The sequence below is a fragment of the Dermacentor variabilis genome, chromosome 11, assembly GCF_050947875.1.
Source record: "Dermacentor variabilis isolate Ectoservices chromosome 11, ASM5094787v1, whole genome shotgun sequence".
NCBI lineage: Eukaryota > Metazoa > Arthropoda > Arachnida > Ixodida > Ixodidae > Dermacentor > Dermacentor variabilis.
The window spans coordinates 79,646,898-79,667,787 of NC_134578.1; the positions used below are offsets into that span (position 1 = coordinate 79,646,898).

General features: G+C 44.5%; 1 protein-coding gene across 1 annotated transcript in view; it reads left to right on the plus strand.

Annotated features, from left to right (window-relative positions):
* Positions 1-235: 235 nt before the first annotated feature.
* LOC142564606 (uncharacterized) overlaps positions 236-20,890 on the plus strand; it is a 32,137-nt gene continuing 11,482 nt past the window's right edge. Inside the window, exons 1-4 of the mRNA XM_075675663.1 lie at positions 236-482; positions 2,074-2,279; positions 6,030-6,142; positions 19,804-19,905. Of these exons, the coding sequence (XP_075531778.1) occupies positions 372-482; positions 2,074-2,279; positions 6,030-6,142; positions 19,804-19,905 (532 nt within the window). The 5' untranslated portion in view covers positions 236-371. The remainder of the gene's footprint in view (positions 483-2,073; positions 2,280-6,029; positions 6,143-19,803; positions 19,906-20,890) is intronic.

Here is a 20,890-nt window from a genome sequence, read left to right on the forward strand (position 1 = left end):
GCTGTTGCATGTTTAATGGTTCATGTGAATTTCGCGAGTTCTAATAAAGCGCTAAAGTGGAGCTTTGACAAAGATAAATAAGGTCATTCAAATATTTCGTTTGGCAACCCTAGTTCTTTTCCTTTCCTGTTTTTTTTTTTTTGCCGTCTGGATTGTAATGTCACGAAAGGGTAGGAGACCACAATGAAAGTGAGACGGTGATATTTCCCATCGTCACGAATTGTTTGCACCTGTGACATACAAGCTTGGCGTCGGCCGCGTACGTTGGTTTTCAGAATCACAATTGCCTGGATCATAAAGCTTCTACTTGCCGCCTCATCGTCGAAGTTGGTTTTAGTGGCAAGAAGATATATTTGTGTGTACGATAAACGATGCTACTTGTAATGGTGATCCTTATTGATAGGCTCTTTAATAAGGTAACGGTAGCATCGAAATTAGAGAACGAAAATCTCTGCTTTCAGGGAAAAATGGATGGATTCTCGGTGAGTAGTCTACCACTAATTATACATTTCAGACATTTGCTACACGGTATTCGTCTAGGTAAGGGCCTCATAAGTAATTGCAGCTGTATGAACTGATCAGTGTGTAAACATTTGGCTTCTGTTTTTTTTCTCAGTTTTCTTTTTCAGTGACTAAAATTCCCACGCAGAAAAGAGATTAAAGATGTGGTTACAGTGTTAAAGTTTCTTTTCAAAACCCACACGCGCAGCGCTGCTTCACAAATTTATTCTATTAATTAAGCAAATACGGCTGGGATAATTGCTCATGGAAGCAGCATCTGTTAAACGACTAAGTAAATGTTCTTAGATGAATTAGTAGAGTTTATGGCAGTAAAAGTTAGTCGAAGGGCAACACGACAAAATTATGGCTGAGCAAAGTGTGGTGTCTGGTTCCGGATAGTAAAACCTAGGCTAGTCGTTCATTACAGCTTTACCTCAAGTTTGCGCAATAAACTCTGGCTGTCAACAGTCGTACCACCGGCAAAAGTTACCGCAACACATCACGCAGGCGCATCAATTTTTGCTAATTTAATCAGGAATAATGGTTCAAGATCTCATAATAATACCACAGCCCCTGTGTACACCTAAAAATAACTACAAAACAATGGTTAGCAGGGCGTTTTCCGAATTGATCAAATGCCCCCTTTCTCAAAATTAGCCTCTTTTGCACCGTCAACTTCCCCTAATGCATTTATCTGCAAAATGTTTCACCGCGAAATTCCACTGCAGCTGTAGACGATCCCTGTTGCCTTTTATACAAAGTCCAGGATAGATTGGTTGGTTTCTTCGCGTAACATCGTAAGGCAATATCCAAGCATTTTATTTATCACCAACGTAGACCATAGTATTGGGCTAAAACTACAATAGTGGCCTCGCAGTCTGGGGGTATACTAAGAATGTAATGGGGGGCCACTGAGAACGTATTTGTGCTTTTTGGCATTTTTTAAGAGGCCGCTCTGCCATGTTCGGACTTACTGCTTCAGCATAAAGGTGTCTGCACAAGGCTGAAAAGTTCCGCGATGCCTCGATGGACCGCAGCCGTCGTGGCGCTACACACAAGCATTTGAGATTTAGCGCCGCTGAAACATGCCCACCATGCACCGAAACGTTGGTTGCTCTCACACCACTGGCCACTGGTCGGTGGTAAAGATTTACAGAGTATGGGTGACGAAGACCCATCCTAAACATTGAGAGAGATTCATTGAAAATGCTGGCCAATGTATACCACACATCACCAGGAGGCGCAATAAAAGCGCCGTCATAGTAATATCTGTATACCTGCAGGAATGTCATAAAAAAGAGAGCATTACGCAGCCATTAGTGCGACTTGACAAAAAAGGATCAATGCTTGCGAAAATTCTATCCAAAGCAAAGTGTGCGTTTTTTGCACGCGTGTGTTGCACGGCGCCCGAAGGAAAGATATGAAACTAGGATTGCCATTTCTTGAATAGTTTTTCTCGGTGTTTGGGTTAGCATCATGCTTGATATATGACGATATGAAGACATGCTGCATGTAGAGTGCAGCAGTAATTTCCCGCAGGAAGCAATACGATCTTTTTCTTTCCTCTTCCAGTTCTTTTCAGAAAACTTGACATATGTTATGTTAAACAGAACCTACGATGTCCCCGGAGGGCTGAATACCTCTATGTGTGTAATGGCTCCTTTTCCACCAGTGAAAGATGACGACCTACACAAAATGAGAAAGACTTTTACTTACCGAAATCTCAGCACCACGCACAAACTTGAGTTCGAAGAACCACAGAAGGATATTTTTTTATGGTGAGTCTATCATTGCAGCCCGCAAACTCTCCCCGATACGCTGTTCATTTAGTTTTCACATCTCCCCTCTTTATCAATGTGTCTTCCTGATTGTGTGCCACTCGTTGTACGTAAGCTGCTTTTCCAACCAAGAGCCGCCAAACTGGAAACAAAAAGGAGAACAATTTTCCCTTCCGCATCATGAGTGTCCGGCTCTGTTTTCGGCTTAATGGCGAGTCCATTAAGACATGGTGGGCTAGTTGGTTAATCATGATAAAATATGGCAGCGAGCTTTGAAACAGGGCCGGAACACAGGCAGACAACCCAGAGTGAAAGCAGTACCTTTTACATCGCTCGTGTTTGTTCCCTGTGCGCTACGTGCTTGCTTCCAAGTGCGCTGCCATATTCCTTCATGAATCTAAAATTATCCGCAGATACAGAGCGTGTCTTAGCTTTCCCGCTACAATCTTTGATAGAGGCTAGTCAAGTGCAAACCAAGTGTAGGCCTACTTTAAGGAGCCTCAGGCCATTTTCCTATTGCACCATATTAAATATATCGTCGTGAGGGCACATTCTCATTCTTAAATGTTTGTGCTCCTATAAAGACAAACTGAAAACTGCATAACTACTACACCTTCAACTTTTGTTTCTGCAGCGATGTACATGTTGTAGCCAGACGCCGCAAAAAGTGAATATAAAAAAATCGGCGCTTAGCAACGAGAACATGCTTTTGGCGGCAGTCATTTTATTCGACGTATTTGAAGCACGCTGGCGTCGTTACGTACCTGAGCTGCAGTTGACGGGTCGAAATGGCGCCGAATAGGTGGAAACGCGAGAGCATGACGCAGCGTAGCAAACACGGAGTCACTTGCAAGGGACCAGGAGGAGAGGTCAGCGTCACCGCGTAGAAGCTGTGTCAATGACGCCATGATCGATGCGAAACTCCAAACAAAGCACCGAAAATATGAGCATAGGCCCCACAAAGCTTCGACGTTCTTTTATGGTCTTAGGCTTCGGAAAATCAGTGACTGCTCGAAGTTTTGCCGGATCGGGTAAAACGCCGGGCTTGGACACAACGTGGCCTAAGATGGTCAGCTCTCGCGCAGCGAAGCGACACTTTTTGAGGTTGAGTTGGATGTCCGAGTTCGCTAGACAGGTCAAAACATGTCTGAGACTAAGCAGGTGAGTCGGAAAAGAAGGCGAGAAAACCACGACATCGTCGAGGTAATAGACACATAGATCACTTGAGACCACGCAGCGTGTTCTCCATGAGTCGTCCAAACGTGGCAGGGTCGTTACAAAGCCCGAAAGGATTCACGCTAGATTCATATAAGCCATCAGGCGTAAGAAATGCGGTAAGAAATGCGGCACTTGCCAGTACTTTGAACGCAAGTCGAGAGACGAGAATAATTCTGCTCCCTGAAGACTGTCGAGGGCATCGCCGATGCCCGGCAAATGATATGTGTATATGCGTGTTACCTTAATAAACCGACCGTAGTCGGCGCAAAAGCGAACAGACCAGTCCTTCTTGCGAACGACAACGACAGGAGATGGCCAGGGATTGTGTGCTGGTTGAATAACGCCCCGCCGCAGCGTATCGTCGACTTGGGCGTTAATGACAAGACGCTTTTCGGCAGAGACGCGGTATGGTCGTTGACATAACGGCTGATGTGAACCGGTGTCAATCTAGTGCTGCATTTCCGATGTGCCGCCCAGTTGAGGTTGCGGACCGTCAAATGAGCTTCTAAAGTGGTGCAGCATATCAAGAAGATCGGCGCGTTCGGCAGCTGTGAGGGCATCGGCTATGGCACTCAAGAATATGTCCCTCGATGGCTCCTCAAGTGCCGAAATCGCAGATGGTTAGTTGGCCGCAGTCGACGTCAAGAGAGTGTTCAGAGATATTAACCAAAGCCGAAGAGTCGAGGTGTTCCACGAAGCCAAGCCATTCACCGATGAGCGACGTAATAGGCGCACAGAGGGGATTGTAGAAGTATATACTGCTGCAGCTGCCGGCGATGTCAGGTGTTGCGAACCGTAGTGGTAGAGCTTTGGGACTCATGAAGACGTCGGACGGCGTGAAGAGGACCGCTACATAAGCGATGACATCGCAGGATACGGGTACGAGGGAGACGGAGCCAAGCGAACATCTGTGTCCCCGCTCACGCCAAATTAGGGCGATCACGATCTTCGTGCAGTGCTGCATCACAACGAGGGAAAAATTCAACTTCGACACATGTGCACTCGATAAGAAGTCCCGTCCGAGGATGACATCATGCGAGCAGGCGGGAAGAACAATGTGCACAATGATATGATGTGAATAAGCACACGTGCATGCAGGTGGCGTGTCGAGTGACGTGCTGCGCGCTTGCCGTACGAAGTGACAGTCCAGAAAGCGGAGTGGTCACCATGCGAAGTGAGCGGCACTGTTTGGCGGCTATCACAGAAATGACTACACCGGTATCCATAACAGCGAATGCAGGAGCACCTTATGCAGAAATTTCGACCACGTTAGCAGGACAGGCGCGAGACCGCGAGTTCATGACTTGGCGATAAACAGTTAACAAGCGTGTGTAATTCGAGATGCATGCCTCTAAATTCAATCAGCACCCAATTTGAAAGTCAATCTTGAATTTACTTGGCAGATTGTCTTCAAGCAACAAGCACAAGACAAAATGCCTCAAATGTCATCAATTTTTTAGGCGTAATGAAAACAAGGCACATGAAAAACACTGCTGGAAACCCAAGGAAAAATATTTACAGGCTCGTTTTAAGGAAACAAAACGAAGGCATCTCTAGCATAAAACAATGCCTATTCAAATGTTTTCGGACTGAAAAAACGTCGGAGTCGGCCAGCGAGCCATAATCGCATTTTATGGGAGTTCGTAAAACAGTTGGTATTGCCGAAATGGCGACTACAATGTGTGTCCTTGAATAAATGCGGGTGTACAAGTTTCTTCGAGTGCTCGCCCTCGTCAGATGTACCACAGGGAAGGCGCTTTTCTCTGATCACATATGACGACACGATGACACGTTTTTACTAAATGACCAGCCGTGACGTCAAAATGAAGGTTCTTCTGGCTGAAGCGTTCCTTCTCAACTTTTGAATTTCGATTCGGTATCTCGCGAAATCGCAACAGGCTAGAAGCCCTCAAGTAATACAAGAGGGAAAATACGTTCAAAACTGATCTGAAATATCTTCCTTCAGTATGCAGCCATGTGATGTAACTATTAATCAAGCATAAACAATTTAGCTGTTCGTTGTGTTCATCGATGAATGTAGGGAAAAAACATCTCTACGTGAGACATTTAGACTATAGGCCATCTACATCGGAGCCAATGCTTATATATTTTTGCACACGAATGCGTTTTATTATACACACGAGAGCTTTGACAGCTAATCCCTTCAATCCTACCGCACCTTAGAAAATTGCGCGTTTTTTAAACTCTACGTTTCTATTTTGCTTTCTGATCAGCGCCATAATAAGACGTTTCTGGTCATTGGCTTGGGAGAAAATGGCTTTGGTCTGAAGTATCAAAGAAGAAGAAACTTCTTTTTTTAACTCTATCCGCTGAGTATTACCTCAAGTAGGTGCATGAAAGACAGTTTAACATCAAACTTTTAAATTGAAGTCACGAATGCCTAATTCAAAAGTGATCCGCGGTTTATTCTTGATCGTTCTATGTGCAAAATAATATGTATGCTATAATTTTCGTCTTTTTAAGCGCTGGTAATATGAATGATGCAAATGAAATTGATACTTTGTTTTTCAGGCCAGTCGCCAAGTTTGATATGCAGTTTTATAATGCTTCTGCTTCGTTCGATTTGCAAAAAAGTTTGGACACAGATGAGCGCTTCAACTACGTGAATTCGACTTTAGCATACCGTAAGTATATTTTGAGCCTACTATAGTTGGATGTCAGGAGAGGTTGGAAGGTTTCATCGTGGTCATGTCGCAATGCTCTCTGAAAGGTGGGTGTTCGTATCATCCAACTTCCTCCTGCCTGAGATGTTGAAGCGTACCGAAGGGATGATAACTCTCGATGACGGATGAATAACTTGATCTTATTCTACATTTTTGCAGCAATTAGTGCATAAAGTAAAAAGTAGGAAAAAAATTAATCGCGCTCGAGGGAGCTACTGCAGCGAAACGGGCTCTCGGTCCCGAAAAGCCTCAGGAATGCCTTCCTCACACAACCACACTTTGAAGCTCCTTTTCGCTGTTGGAGTGAAAACCGGCTTTTCTTGTTCTCGAGCCACGCGCCAATGAACGCGAAAACGATTTCTCGTGAAAATGCAGTAATCTTGACTCCTCAAAGTTTACGGGCATTGTGTTATAAGAAAAACTTCAAACAGAGGTAAACTGACAAAAATACGCGTTGCAATAGGCTTCCGACGAATAGCTGACGAATGTCGGCTGCATGTTCAGGGCTGTCTTCGACGTCCCATCGAACAGTTCGGCCGGATCAATTTCTTTGCCTCCTACAGCGTACTCGATGCCTGGGCTCGAGGAAGCTCGGTGAGGTAGGCAAGCGACCCGCAACAAGGAAGCGCCGTCGTCGAGACGCACTCCTTGCCCTTATGTTAGCGCGGAATCCCGGTTCGGTCAAAATAAGAGGGCTTACTATCGCGAAACTTTTGCTCGCGGGGGTTTGCCGCTGCTAAAAATCGTGTACCGGATGAGTTAGGGGAGTTCCTCAGCAAGTTTGGTGGCCACGGGTGGTCCGGTTGCGGTGAAAGCGTCGAAAAGGTGCGGAGCCATTGTGAGGTGCGATCGCCCTCCTCGGCAGCCCAAACCGGACTTCCTGTGAAGCATAAGCTACAAAGCCCAACGTCAGGGTGTACGACATCCTGCTCGTTCTCAAAACGGCGGCACCGGATTTGCCGATGCGGTGAGCTCTTGCCGTGGTGGCTACTTCTTTTTGAGGTCTCCACAGTATGGTGGCTCAGCGACTGAGGCGTGAAACGCATCGTGGTGTGGCTGTGGTTGCACAACACTTGCTGGTGGGCATTCCGCTTGCAGAAAAGCGGGAGGTTGCAACTGCAAAAACATAGATGGTGCGAAGAATATATACATATTGTACAGAGCATGATGGACGTACGGATGTTGAAGATCTTTGTTGAAACTTGTGGCACAACTCAAATTTCATTGATGAAGTTCACTTCTGTAGTTCCCGCAAAGCGAATAGAGCAGGAAACCAGTGCGCTTTTGATCAACAGAACGAGTACTAAAGGAGGAAGGAGGCATCTCAGGTGAAAAGCTGCCTTCAAAATGAGGATTAGTGTACACAGAGTCAGATAATTAATCTGAAGTGAAGGCGCTAAAATGACGGAGGACAAAGACGAAACACACATACACACAGGGCGCCTATGGGCGCCTGCATAGGGTCGTGTGTAGCTCCAATCCCGAGTGACTAATTTTTAGCTCGTGCTGGCAGAACCATTTCTAGCAGTCTCGAGGGTAGTAGCGTAGTCAAAGTTTTTAGATTTCTTGACGACTTCCTAATTTTGGTAGATAAAAATTGCAGCGACGCCGACTTGGTCGTTAGTCAAACATTGACAACCTTCAGGCAGACTTTATCCCCCATTGAAGTGACCCACGAACTTTCGGTAGATTCTTGCATCAGGTTTTTAGATCTGAGATTGTTTTTAGCAAGTAACCACGTCTGTTGGCAGTATGAACCTCGGCCTACTAAACCTCTGCTACATTTTAGTTCCTCTCACTCTAAGCTAGTAATACGCAGCATTGCTAACATGTGCCTGCTGAATGTTTTTAAGAAGTCCTGTCCACATCGAGCTGCGGGGAGTTTTCTTAAGCAGATTGACCGCCTGGAAGAGGCAGGCTACCCGCAACCAGTTTTAGTGTCCGTAGCGAAAACAATCCTGATGAAGTCGCGAAACCGCCAACCGGACCACGAGTCACCCCGCGGAAAAGAAAAAGTTGCTGTCATACCTTACATACACCGCATGTCGCATAATTTGAAAAAGATTGCAAAGCGAGCTAACGTAAATGTCGAGTTTTCTGCCCCGTGCAAGCTCTCTAAGCTCTGTAGGATGACAAACCCTTATTCCCGCAAGGCACCGGCCTGTGCTACTAAACACGATAACAAATACGTAGAATGTCAGGCAGGAGTTGTTTATGAGATTCCTTTAGATTGTGGTAGAAAGTACGTGGGCCAAACAGAGCAGTGCCTGAATTACAGGCTGAGGCAACACAATAACAAAGTGAACAAAGGGAGGGAGGGCCACCTGGCAATTCATTGTAGAAATTGCAAATGTAAGCCAGAGTTCCACGCCTGCGCTGTGGTTGCCAGAAGCGATAACAAATGGGTTACATTATTAATTGAGGCCAAAAGGATCATTGAAGCAGCTGATAACTGCGTAAGTGTTGCATCCATATCACTGTCATGGAAATAACTGCTTTACCTGAACGGGAATGCGCCCTGAGAAACTGTGATAGCGCTCGTAGTATAAATCAGTGGCGTTTTTTTCCTAATTAAACATTGTTGGAAAAGGTGCCCTGTGTGTATGTGTGTTTCTTCTTTGTCCTCAGTCACTTTAGCGCCTTCACTTCAGATCATGCTTAACCAACACGCCCAACTATCCATCCTAACGTCAGATAATTAAGTTCCGTATACTTCGTATACTTAGCAGCAAAAAACGTTTGTGCAATTTACGCGGTACTGAATGTTCACGAGAAATTGTTGACCCGCATTTATTAAACACACCCAAAATAAATATGTGAGCTATATTTACGTTACATTGCACCATACTGAGATCAATTTTTTGCGACGATGACAGGTAAGCGCGTCCGCATTAAATCGAGATTTCAATTCGTCCAGCTTCCTGTTCGGCGCTGACAGGTTGTTCATTGGGCATGCATATGTAAAGCGGCTCATATTTAGGTCCCTGTATACATGACGCCTATTTTGAGAAGCGTCTTCGTGTTTTTGAATTGAACAATGGATTCCAAGCTGTATTTCTTTTTAACTTTAATATGCTATCTTGTTTGCTTGTGTTTTGCTTGAACCGCCATATCGTTGCTATGTGCTATACAAAAAGCAAAGGCTTCGGCACGGGTTTAAACTTGGAATGCCAAGCTGACCCACTTCCGTCAGTGCATCGAAAGAAATGCGATCCACTGGCACCTCATGAAGGTATACGGCAATGGCAGCCCATGGTATAGCGCTAGAAAAGGAATGCTGGTCCACTCGCCGAGACCAGCCAAAACGTTATTTTTTATATTTGTTATGCAATACTTACCCAAAAAATAACAATCCTTCGAGAACTATTATAACAAGGAGAAACTACTCGGCCGCCTTGCCTGCATGCAAAATCACCTCATCAACCATTAACTTAAAAATGGTGTTTCTTCTTGGGTGGAGGTCTTTCCCTCGGCGTTGTGCTTCGCATGTCGCTCGATTGAATGCTCTAACCAAGCCCGTCGCGCGATGATTCATTCGGGCGAGACAAATTCCACCTTCCGTTGTCGGGGTTAAACATGTGTATAGAGATAGGGCGGTGCATTTTTTGGCAAATATAAACATGCATCAAACATTACCACTATGTGCACCACTCAGGTCTATACTTAACAATTCGGGAAAGTTGGAGGGTGAACCAAAGTTTCATTGATACAGTCCAATGCATTTCACAGTAGGGGGTAGATTGCAGCTACACTTGATACCTGCATCAGGGACGAATTATTAATCACAATCAAACTTCCGTTCTTCAATGGCTTGCGCATGTGCATTCTTCCAGACAAATAATGTGTGACGACTTTGCGTCGCGTACTTCTATAGCTTCAGACGGGCCAATTCTCCCAGGCTTAAAAGCTCATTTGCTTTTTCGCGTAAGCGGTGTTGCTCTTGATTAAAAACACAATGCTCTTTTTTAAAAGCAGAAAGGCGTGGCCACAATGACCGGCACATTACAAGTTAAGAAACCACTATGTTATTTCACTCCCAAAAACACGTCTCTTTCTCGGAAGACGGCGGCAGCACACTGCGCTTCATCCGATGTAGGCATGGCCCTACGCGGTCAGGAAGTGAACGACGTAGGCAATAATCAAACACAGTGTCGCTTTAGTTGCCGGGGTTCGGCCGTCTTCACGGAACAGATGAACTAAGGCGTTGCGCATAAATACGTATATGGCAAAAGAAAAAGCAATTGAACCTCAGCATGGCTGTTAAACGGCAAAAAATTTACCAAAGTTAAACAGGGGGAAGGCAGGTTCGCCTATCATTTCTAATCTGTATGTTTAGTGCCGTGAGTTCTGGGATTATTAAAGATCCCCGTACATTAACCTTTTTGTCCGCAAAATAGTTTGTTGCATTCTCATTGTCCTCATACTAAATAGCTCGTTTTTTATCGCATCGTTTATGCCACAACGACAGAACAGCTGTTCGGACATCACAAATATCCGCCTGCTTCACCCCGAATGATTTTCTTGTTGCTGATGTGTCATTTGATTGTATAACCTAGGAAGAGTATTGTTCACGAATTATGCTCGTTGCATTTTGTTAAAACATATGTACAGGACTCTTCTATAAATCCTACCTTTATTACATGTGTTGCTCTATGAAATCGCTCTTACAACCATACCATGGTGCAATTTTCATCACGTTTCACATCTGCACTGATGATTTGTCACCGGTCCAAGCTCCTTACCGCAAAAATCTTAATGAACAACTACACACGTGACACTTTCTTTGCCAGTAGGCTAAGCAGGCCTCAGCACAACAGAAAAGTTATTCATCCAGGCCCCCTAACCCACAGAAGACAAAGATTTCAGGTTTATGCCCACACCCAACATAGGTTTCAGAATCAACAAAGTCGTTGTAGCAGAGAAATCCTGCCTGGTATACCCAATACGAAAGAGCAAAATACAGAACCGTTTATTAGACTCCTGGCAGAGCCCTATTGAGAGATAGTCTCCTACAAGTATCGAATCTGCAAGCTTTTAAACACAGTAAGAAATAAATTATTAGGTACCTTAACCACTCGGGAAATTTTGGCTACCGTGCTGCCATTAAACACTGCTTCCGGCCATAACGGCCTTTCAGCTAAAAGGCTACGACATTTACCAGCCATTGTTCTCCTCGTAGTCTTGAATGTGTTCATGTGCCTCAAGCCTCCCAGTTATCCTGAGCAGTGCCAGAACAATTTTTTTAATTCATGAGAGCGGAAGCCTCCAAACCAGGGGAGTCTTGTCCAATAAGCAATCTTCCAATTCTGCTAAAACTCCTACATAAATATGCGCCAACCCAAGCCTACGAGCCTACGAGAATTTTACTACTGCCAAAGAGCATTCATCCCGGTGATCGGCTGTGCAGAGGATATAGTTCTTTTGTCAACCGTAATAGATGAATCAATACGTACACAGCAGCCTCTGTATATGGCATCAGTCGATGTGGCTATGACATTCGATTCAGTTTCTTTCGAGGCTACCAGACATCTCTTGTATTAAAGGGCTTCTCTTGCGACTTCATAACCGACATCAGAGATTCCCATAAGATGGCGACGACCGCTCTCCATTTTGAAGAGCAATCCTGATTAGCTCATCCGGACAGTGATATTCACCAAGGTTGCCCGCTTTTCACCCTCATTTTTAACGCGGGCATCGACAAGTGGCTGCAGAGGTCCACTTGTTGAACTGAATTCTAAAGTTACGATTTAGTTCCAGACTTCATGGCCTTCGCCAATGACCTCATCATAATGACCTCAACCCCCCAGGCTCTCCAAGTATGTCTATACAGGGTAGAAGACTTTCTCTCTAGTAAGGTTCTGACCATAAATACAAAGAAAAGCTTTTTGCTTAGTTCGGAGACTTCCAGCAGAGATAAGACAAACAAAATTCTAGCCCGCAAACGTTCCATATCGGCGCCAATGAAATCCCAGCCTCTACATACACATCGACCCGGAGATACTTAGGGGCTCCCTTCAAGAACACAGGACGATTTGCTGTCCCAGTTCATAAAGAAGTTAATGAAATACTACAGCGCGTACCTAAAGCAGCTTGAAAATAGAAGCAAAGATTATTTATCTTGAGACAATACCATTTCCAAGCCTTTATCACCACCTGGTGATGGGTCCAATCACCGCGAAATTTCTAAAAATGAATTCTTCTGTTTGTGCAGCCACATGTGGGTGGTTAGCCCTTCTTCATAATGGGGCACTTGGTCGGCTTTATACAGAGATATACCAATGCGGATTGGGCATCCCATGCTTAAGAGCAATGATCTCAGGTTTACGACTTTCGATGGAGGCGAAATGCGAAAACACCCGTGTACTTAGATTTAGGTGCACGTTAAAGATCCCCAGATGGTCGAAATTTCCGGAGTCCTCCACTACGGCGCGCCTCATAATCAGAAAGTGGTTTTGGCACATAAAAACCCATAATTTAATTTTTTAATTTTTTTCAGGTTTACGACACCGTCGATATTGTGCTTTGGCAGATTCTTCCATCGATTCGTGCAGGGATGCCTCCAGAATGAAGCTAACTAGGGCTTCTATAGCACATGCTAAATGACTTTGTGAATAAAAGAACGTGCCGATAATAACATGTAAACAAAACAAGAGATTCTGGTACGCAAGCTACTACAACAATGCTGACGGGCATGCTGCGGAGTGTGTGGCGACGCTTCTGGTTCATGTGATTGGATCCGTGAGGGTACTACCTTCCTCAGGGGTAAGGAGTTTATTGATTTGCTAACGGTTCGCTTGAATTCATTTGCCAACCTCAGAAAATCTAAACGATGCCGTGAAGTTGACATACAGCGCCGGACACGGTATAACACCTCCAAAAGCCACGGCCACATACTTCGTGGCTGCCACAGAGCAAACCACGGACGAATAACGCGACATGATATTATAGTTCTATTTGCAAGCAAAAGATTGGAGGAAGCTGGTTGGAAGGTAAATGTAGAACCCCGTTACAAAACGGACTTGGGCACTAGGGTCTCGGACCTGGCTCTTTAAAGGGAGAGCAGATCCGTGATTCTGGATGCCCAGGTTGTAGGCACACGGATCTCGCTTTCTGATAAACATGCAGCCAAGTACTCCTTATACAATCACCCCTACTTAATTCAATATCTGCAGCGCAAGAATGGCCTCATTTGCTAGCTTCTATTACGCTAAATTTTAGTATTGTATGGGCTAAAGGAAGTTTTAGATCCCTCATTGACTTAGGTCTCAACAGGAATGACACTAAAATAATAACGATACGTTGCCTTGAGGGGGGATTCCAGTGCTTCCGTGCGCGCCACCTTGTGACGACTGTCATTTGATGGGTGAATAAAGCGCTCGTGCTTTGTCGCCTCTACTCCTCTAGGCTGCCATACAGCATTGGGTAGCACTTCCCTTCATCGGTTCTCATTTCTTGAGGGGGTTCCTGTTAGTTGGAAGGTGCCCCGTTTCCAATCACTGGATCCCTCCTACCAGGGCTGGCCTTGCTTCTTACCGACAAGCCACCTTATCGACCGGCCTTAACGGCCTTACCTACGGCCTTACCGAGAAGCTACCAAAAGTAAAAATATAGCCAAAGGTAACGTCATCTAATTTGCGCAGTTTAGGGGGCAGTCATCAGTTACGTTTAAACATTTCTAAGTATAGGCCCAAGGTGGTTATAATAAAAGAGTATTTTGAAGCGCTTCCTCGAATTTATGCAGCTAAGCGAAGAAACGTTGAATAAAGAAGCTCCTCTTTTTCAAAACAGCTTGTTCCTGGACAATTTGGGGTTTATGTTTACCATAAACGTTGTTATTGGCCCAAAGTACGAAGCATAATGTATGACAACAGGACGCCGCGAAGCGCTGACAATCGACTATCCCTTGACAATAGGGGCACTTTGTTTTCAAGACGAAAGCCGTAAGTAGCTCATACGCCCGATCACCTTGGAAGCTCGACGCGTGGTGCAGAAAGTCATGTGAGCTCGCTTCGCGTAGACACGGGCTCGTGCCACGCTCGTGCGCTCGTCCTCGTGTTCTACAGCTGGCTCCGATGCCACTTATCATGCAAAAAAGGCAAAATTATTAGGATAGAGTTAATTCATGCCGTCGAACCCACGACGTTCGGTGGGAGTCGATCCTTTGAGCATTTGTTTAAGTTGAACCCACGACAATTGGTGTTAAGGAGAAGTTAATGGAGCCACTGTAAACAATACAGAGTTAACTAAGGCACTCGAAGCCACGACATTTGATGGGAGGAAACAAGTAATAAGAATTACCAACGCATTAGAATGAAACTGTCAAGTAATTTATTTGATGTCTCTTGAGCCCGCAGCCTTTCGCCTTCACCTTTTTTGGCATACGCTCAAGTGACTGTCAATTTTTTCCCTATTGCCTTGCTTCACGGTTCATAATTAGAGTCAATAACTTGCATAGGAACGTTCCTGTAAGGGGGCATACGTCACATTCTAACGCTCTTTGAAAGGGAAGCTGACACCGAAAACGACTGCCAATGACGTCAGTATTCTCACCCTGCATTTCGTCCCGCTAACCCAGTCAAGAGTAGCTCGGCTCCATAAGGCGGTGCTTTGGGTGGCATCACAATGTGTAGAAGACTGTGGTACGCCAATCCGGACACCAGAACTGTCATTGCGATATTAATAATATGGACAGTCCCGGCGCATTACTGCCGTCGCCGTTGGCGTCGCCGTCGTTGTGCGGTTCCGTATGAGATAAAGCGTGTGTGCGCGAGCCGGCGAACACGGTTCAATCTGGCGTGCGCGAGCGAGAACTGCGGCCCCCTGATGCGACGCGCGAGGCAGGGGGAGAGTTGTGAGAGCAATGGCGTTCTTCTCCGGCCGCTGCTATGGTGCTTAGATGTCCTCCTCGGCCGACGCTCCTTGCAGAGTGGAGACAACAGCATGTCTACTACGGCGTTTGCCACGCGAATCACGGAGGCCGTAGTAGACGCATTGGTGGACGCCGTAGGAATGCGTTGCCGGCGCTCGTGTACCTTGAACGCGGTCTGCGACGTGGCCAAAGTGCGCGCTCGCGCGGGCCTCATCTTCAAAGCCATATCCGATGTTTCCACATCACGTGTAGTGCCGGTAGCTTCGTATGCGCTCTGCTTTCGACGTTTTGTACGCATTGAAGCGACAGACGCATGGAAGTCAATTGGCTCACGGCGGTTGCCGCGGTTCCTAACTCCAGTGCTTTGACAGACAGTTTCCGCTGTCATCGAGCAATGTGTGTTCATTCTTACCTGCGCGTCCGTGACACCATGCTGGTTGATTTAGTTAAAGAACGTTGACAGGCTTGTTGATTTGAATCCATGATAGATTATGTAAGCGCCACTGAACAAGGATGTAGAAAGAAGAAGACACACAAACACAGCGCTGTCTCTGTGTGTCTGTATCTTTGTATGTCCTCGTTGAGTCATATTCCATCATCGTTCTTTTAGTTAGTTAGCGAATGTTTACAAGTTCATTCGACCTATAAAACTGCTATCTTTACTTCATACAGCTATCTACTAATTTGTTATCGCAATCGGTGCTCCGCGTTTCCGGTGTAGCTGCGATTTTTTTTTATTTCCCCTCCATTTAATGTCCCTTGTGCAGTTCTGAACTTGAGGAGCTCACTTACAAACAATGTCTCTAAATATTGTATCATGCATATATGTAGAGTTTCCCATAATTTAGCCTTTCTTTAGGATATATCTTTCCGCAATTTGAAGGATGCTGTATTCTTATCACCTCGTGTGTTGGTTCTAGGTACGATGTGATCAAAGCGAAAGCATCGGGAATACTGCGAAGCTAGGCGAGTTAGGCAACTAGGGCTCTATTTTCGGACGGTTGTTAGCCTAATTTTTAATGCAATTAGCACTTTTTTGCTTACTTTAGGCACTATGAGCCTATCTATTCTTGTCTATCTATTTTACTTCTTACGTGGTCCCAGTGGAACCAATTGTCTGCTAACTAATGCCAATAGCTATTTGCTCATGGTTTTGATGACGTCGTGGTATTTCTAGTGTCCACATTCTAGCTTCGTCAACCGACTTTTGCGATGCCATCGCCGTCCCACCTGTTACGCAGTCTAATAGGCCCAAGTTGTATAGTAGTTTGGCTAAAAGCGTCATGCCATCGTCGCCACTCCATCTTCCTCATACAGTAGCCATGCAGTGGTCGTCGTTGCGGCGCCATCGTGGTCGTTCTATTGCCGTCATTCTAGCTTCGTCGTTGTATCCCCGACATGCCAACGTCGTCAAAACGTCGTCGTGACAACATTGTCATTATACCGTTGTCCTCAGCCCCTCGTCTCGCTAGTATCGCCTTGGTGCCGTTGTATTGCCATAGTCGTCACAGCGTCATCGTCACATGGTAGTCGTCACATATTGGTTGTCATAACATCGTCATGGTGGCCGTGGTCGTTTTGCCATTGCAACTCTAACTTCGTTATCCGACTGTCGGCATCGTTATTGTGTCAGCTTCGATAACTTCGTTATCGTGATGTCGGCTTCCCGCCATATTCGTCACACAGCCGTCGTTATCACGCTGTAGTGTTACAATAATCATCACTTCAGGACCCTTATTTCATTGCCGCCGAAGACGTCGTGTCCATTCTTTGTTCCACTGATATCACTCCTCTTTCGTTGTTCTACCGTAATAATGCTGTCAATATTCATTCGTGATTATGCCTTCCACAATCAATCGTGATGACAGTCGTAGTCTTGTATGCGCTGTCATAACGTCGTCTTCGCGCCATTATTGCCGTTCTAGTGTCATTTATTACGGTTGCTGTACTGGCTGTCGTCCTATCGTTGTTCTCGCACCATCACCGTCATAGACTTTGTGACACAGCTGCCATCTCGTCATCGTCGTCATGCACTCGGCGACATACACTTATCCTCAAGCTATCGTCGGCACGCTGTGGTTCCTATGCTATCGCCATCATTTCAGAACTATAATTTCGTTGATGTCACGCCATGGTAATCAGGTTGCATTTGTTGTTCAATGCGTGGCATTTCTTCGTATTCCTTCGTCAACACAGCGTCTTCGTCATACATTCCTCCTCATGTTGGCATGTATACAGCCGGCCTTACAAGCGAGTTTCATAGCAAAGTTGGACGGCACTGGAAGCAGTGTATGTTGCATACAGCCAAAGCCATGAAAGTCCCAGAATGGCTACAGCACATTCACAATAAACTTGTCTTCAGCAATACTCTGTATTACTGCATCGCTTGAATGCTAATAGAATTACCGTTGGCGGTCATAGGGAAATGTGTTCTGCCTGAATAAATTGAATGCCTCATTACAAACTTGGTGTGACCCGCGCATACACAATAGTTAAATTGTTGACTCTCGTACGTAACCTTCTTTGTCGCTCCCAACAACGCTTTTGATAGCCTTCATAGTTGCCACAGAATGAAGCCTTACGATTGGGTAATAAAGAAAAAAAGATGTCGATAAAACATTTACCAAATCAATAAATATATGCCAAGTTCAGCGAGAAGGGAAATATAAACTGGGAATAAGCTAACATCAGACCGATGCATAGTGTCTGTAGAAACAACACCGTATGCCAGTCTACGACCAGAAAATCTCACGCATGTGGGGCGCAAGACTAGTGGTGTTGTCTCGTCGTACTCAGATTCGTCGCTGTCCTGACAGATTAGGTACGCTGCTAAGAACGGGTGGTGTCTTTCAGGCTGATATACTGCACTTTAAACTAAAACATTTTTTTTCATATTTATAGTGTATCAAATCCTCTGTGTCGGCGAGGTCGTTTCATTTCGGAAAATGTATTGATTTATTCGTAATAGCTCACAGGTCCACTAAAGGGTATTGAGTAAGGCCGGTTACAGTGTGTACAGAAAAGAAAAAAAAATTTGCATCACAAACAAGAAAAAAGTTACAAGAGAAAGGTTACAAGTAGTATAATAGAACATCATTATACAGTGTTATCAAAGAGTCTATTCAGGTTATCACGAATAGTTTGGCGGTTAGATATGAATGCGACGTGGTTCGCAAGACTGTTTCAATGTGAAATAGCGCGAGCCCGTGATGATGAGTGAAATGCCTGAGTTTTATCGTGTATGTGCATGAAACTGAGCGTTTTGTGAAGCCGCCATCACGTGCGCACAGGTGCATCAATTGGCAGACTGTGAGATGTATTGACATAAATCTACCTGTGAAATAGACAGAGGAGAGGTATCATGCGGCGAGTTTCTAACGACTGAAGTTAAATTTCTTTTTTTTTACCAAAGTGATGCTAGACAGTTAGTCACACTCACGGGAGATCAATCTGGCTACTCTATTCTCAACAGATTGCAACATGCTGATAAGGTACTCCTGATATGGTGACCATATGAATGAAGCAGATTTTAGTTGTGGATGAACCTACGTTAAATATGCTTATTTTCGTATATTAGAAGGTGTGTTGCGCAAATTTATACGCAGGTAACCGAGGGCTTTAGGAGCTTTAGAACACATTACTGATATGTGTGTGCTCTGGAAAGAAAATCTGTAAGGCGGACGTCAAGATAGTTATATGATGTGGGATTACAAATTATAGCATGATTAATTAAATAGTGAAACGCCATTAGTGTTAGTGCATTGGGGACTAAACAAAGTTACCTTCCATTTAGAGGTGTTAAGGGACATCTGCCCTGTCTTGCAGGAGCTATAAATGAGATCAAAGTTTTTTTGGAGAGTAGAATATTCATTGAAACATCTAATGGTGCGATAGATGATGCTGTCGTCAGCAAACAAGCTAATTGAAAATGATAGATTGTAGGGTAAGTAAATAATGTATATTAAGAAAAGTAATGTATTGAGGACGCTAACTAGAGGGGCACTAGACATGGCGTAGCAAAGGTTAGATGAAAAGTTATTCACTACTGTAAATTGCTGACGCATAGACAGGAATTCTCAAACCAAGATAGTGGTAATGAATCTAAACAAAGGGCAGAAAACGTTAAAATGAAACTGCAATGAGGTACAGTATCGTAAGCTTTACAAAAATCTTGAAAGAGGCAGTCAATCTGGTCATTTGTGTTCATGTTAAAGTAAAGGAATGTCGTTCATTCAAATACCTCTGAGTCGCATGCTTAGCGTTTGCTGTAACTATGCTGATTAAATAAGAAAAACGTTGCTTGATTCAAGGTTAGAGTATATATATAGAAAGCCATAACCTCCTCAAGTAGTTTGCAGCATATGCATGTGAGTGAAAAAAGGTCAATAATTATCAGGTGAATACCTCTCACCAGATACAAAAGGGGAATGACATTAGCTATCTTCCTGTCCTTAGGTAGTGCACCAAGTGATAACGAATGGGTGAAAATGAGACAGAGAATTCGACTAGAAATATCTTTAATAATCTTTAGTATTTGCCTGTGTACGAAACCTATGTATGCGTTTGTATTGCAGCTCAGCCCTTGAGTTACCACTGTTTCTATAGAAAGTGCATCTACTCAAAGCAAAAAGGAATTTCATGTGTCATTCTCTCTTTAGGGAAAGCTTCGCTTATCCATCTTCGACATGCCTCAAGAGAAATTTATGTTAATGTGTGCATAATATGTCTATTCTGTATTAATTCATCTATACAGAGGCATTTGGATATGATCTCGAGCCCCCCGATTGGATGTTTTGGTACTGTGACCAAAATTGCGCCGTTGTAAAAGTCATGTCTGAGTCCTCCAGTGAAGCTGGTAAGTTCCAAATTAGGCCGCATTTTTTCGTTGTATGCTGTGGTAAGGTTCCTAGAATTTGGGCAATAACAAACGAATAGTTTTTGTGTAGCCATTTGTCACATCTAAGAGGTAATAATTACTGCTAAATTATCAATCGTAGTGGCACTTGAAAATCTTGACGGCAAATATCTACTTATGCTTGCAAATCATAAGGTGTTAACACGTGAAGCTTCTGAAGCAATTAAACTTGATAATTGATTTTGCACTTCGAAACAAGTAAACTGTTATTTAAATATGCACGTTACCAGCACACCTCACTGCTCTCAATAGCAGATGCAGACCGTACACAACTTCGATACAGCAGCAATGAGGAACGTATCGGAAGGCAATATTTTAATTTAACAATGGGCGCTTTGTCGCAGGGTTGTACCATTCTGACCGTATTTCAATCTTCTGAATTTAAAATAACGTAACCACTAGTGGCAGCATCAGCTCTAACCTTCTACATTGTTTCCAAAGCCCCATTCAAACTCTCCATGCGATCACACGAAGTAACTTTGGCTTAGTGAAAAAGTGAAAAGCATTGTCTGCTGTGGCAGGTTTTACAGCGAAGTTGTCTATGGCTATGATAACGGGATTTCTTCGCGGCTTAACGTCGATAGAAAACTATCACCACGTGTGGCTCATACCCCCAAAAGCAATGGCTCGTACCCCCGTAAGGCAGAGGCTACAAGCGTAGATAGATAGATAGATAGATAAACGTTATTAAAATAATAATAAAAAAACAGCTAATGGTCGGGGCCCTTAGTCCAGGGCTCCGCTGGCTCTTTCCATCTTCTCAGCTCTCTTTATCAGCTTGAGCTGGTCGTCGAGGGGCGAGCTGGAACGCAGTGCCTCCCATTGCTCCCTCGTGGTGTTCGTGTCTGGGTGTTCTATGTTGTGTAGTGCGCACTCCCACGTAATGTGGTATAGGGTTGGTGTGGCCCCACACCATGGGCATTCG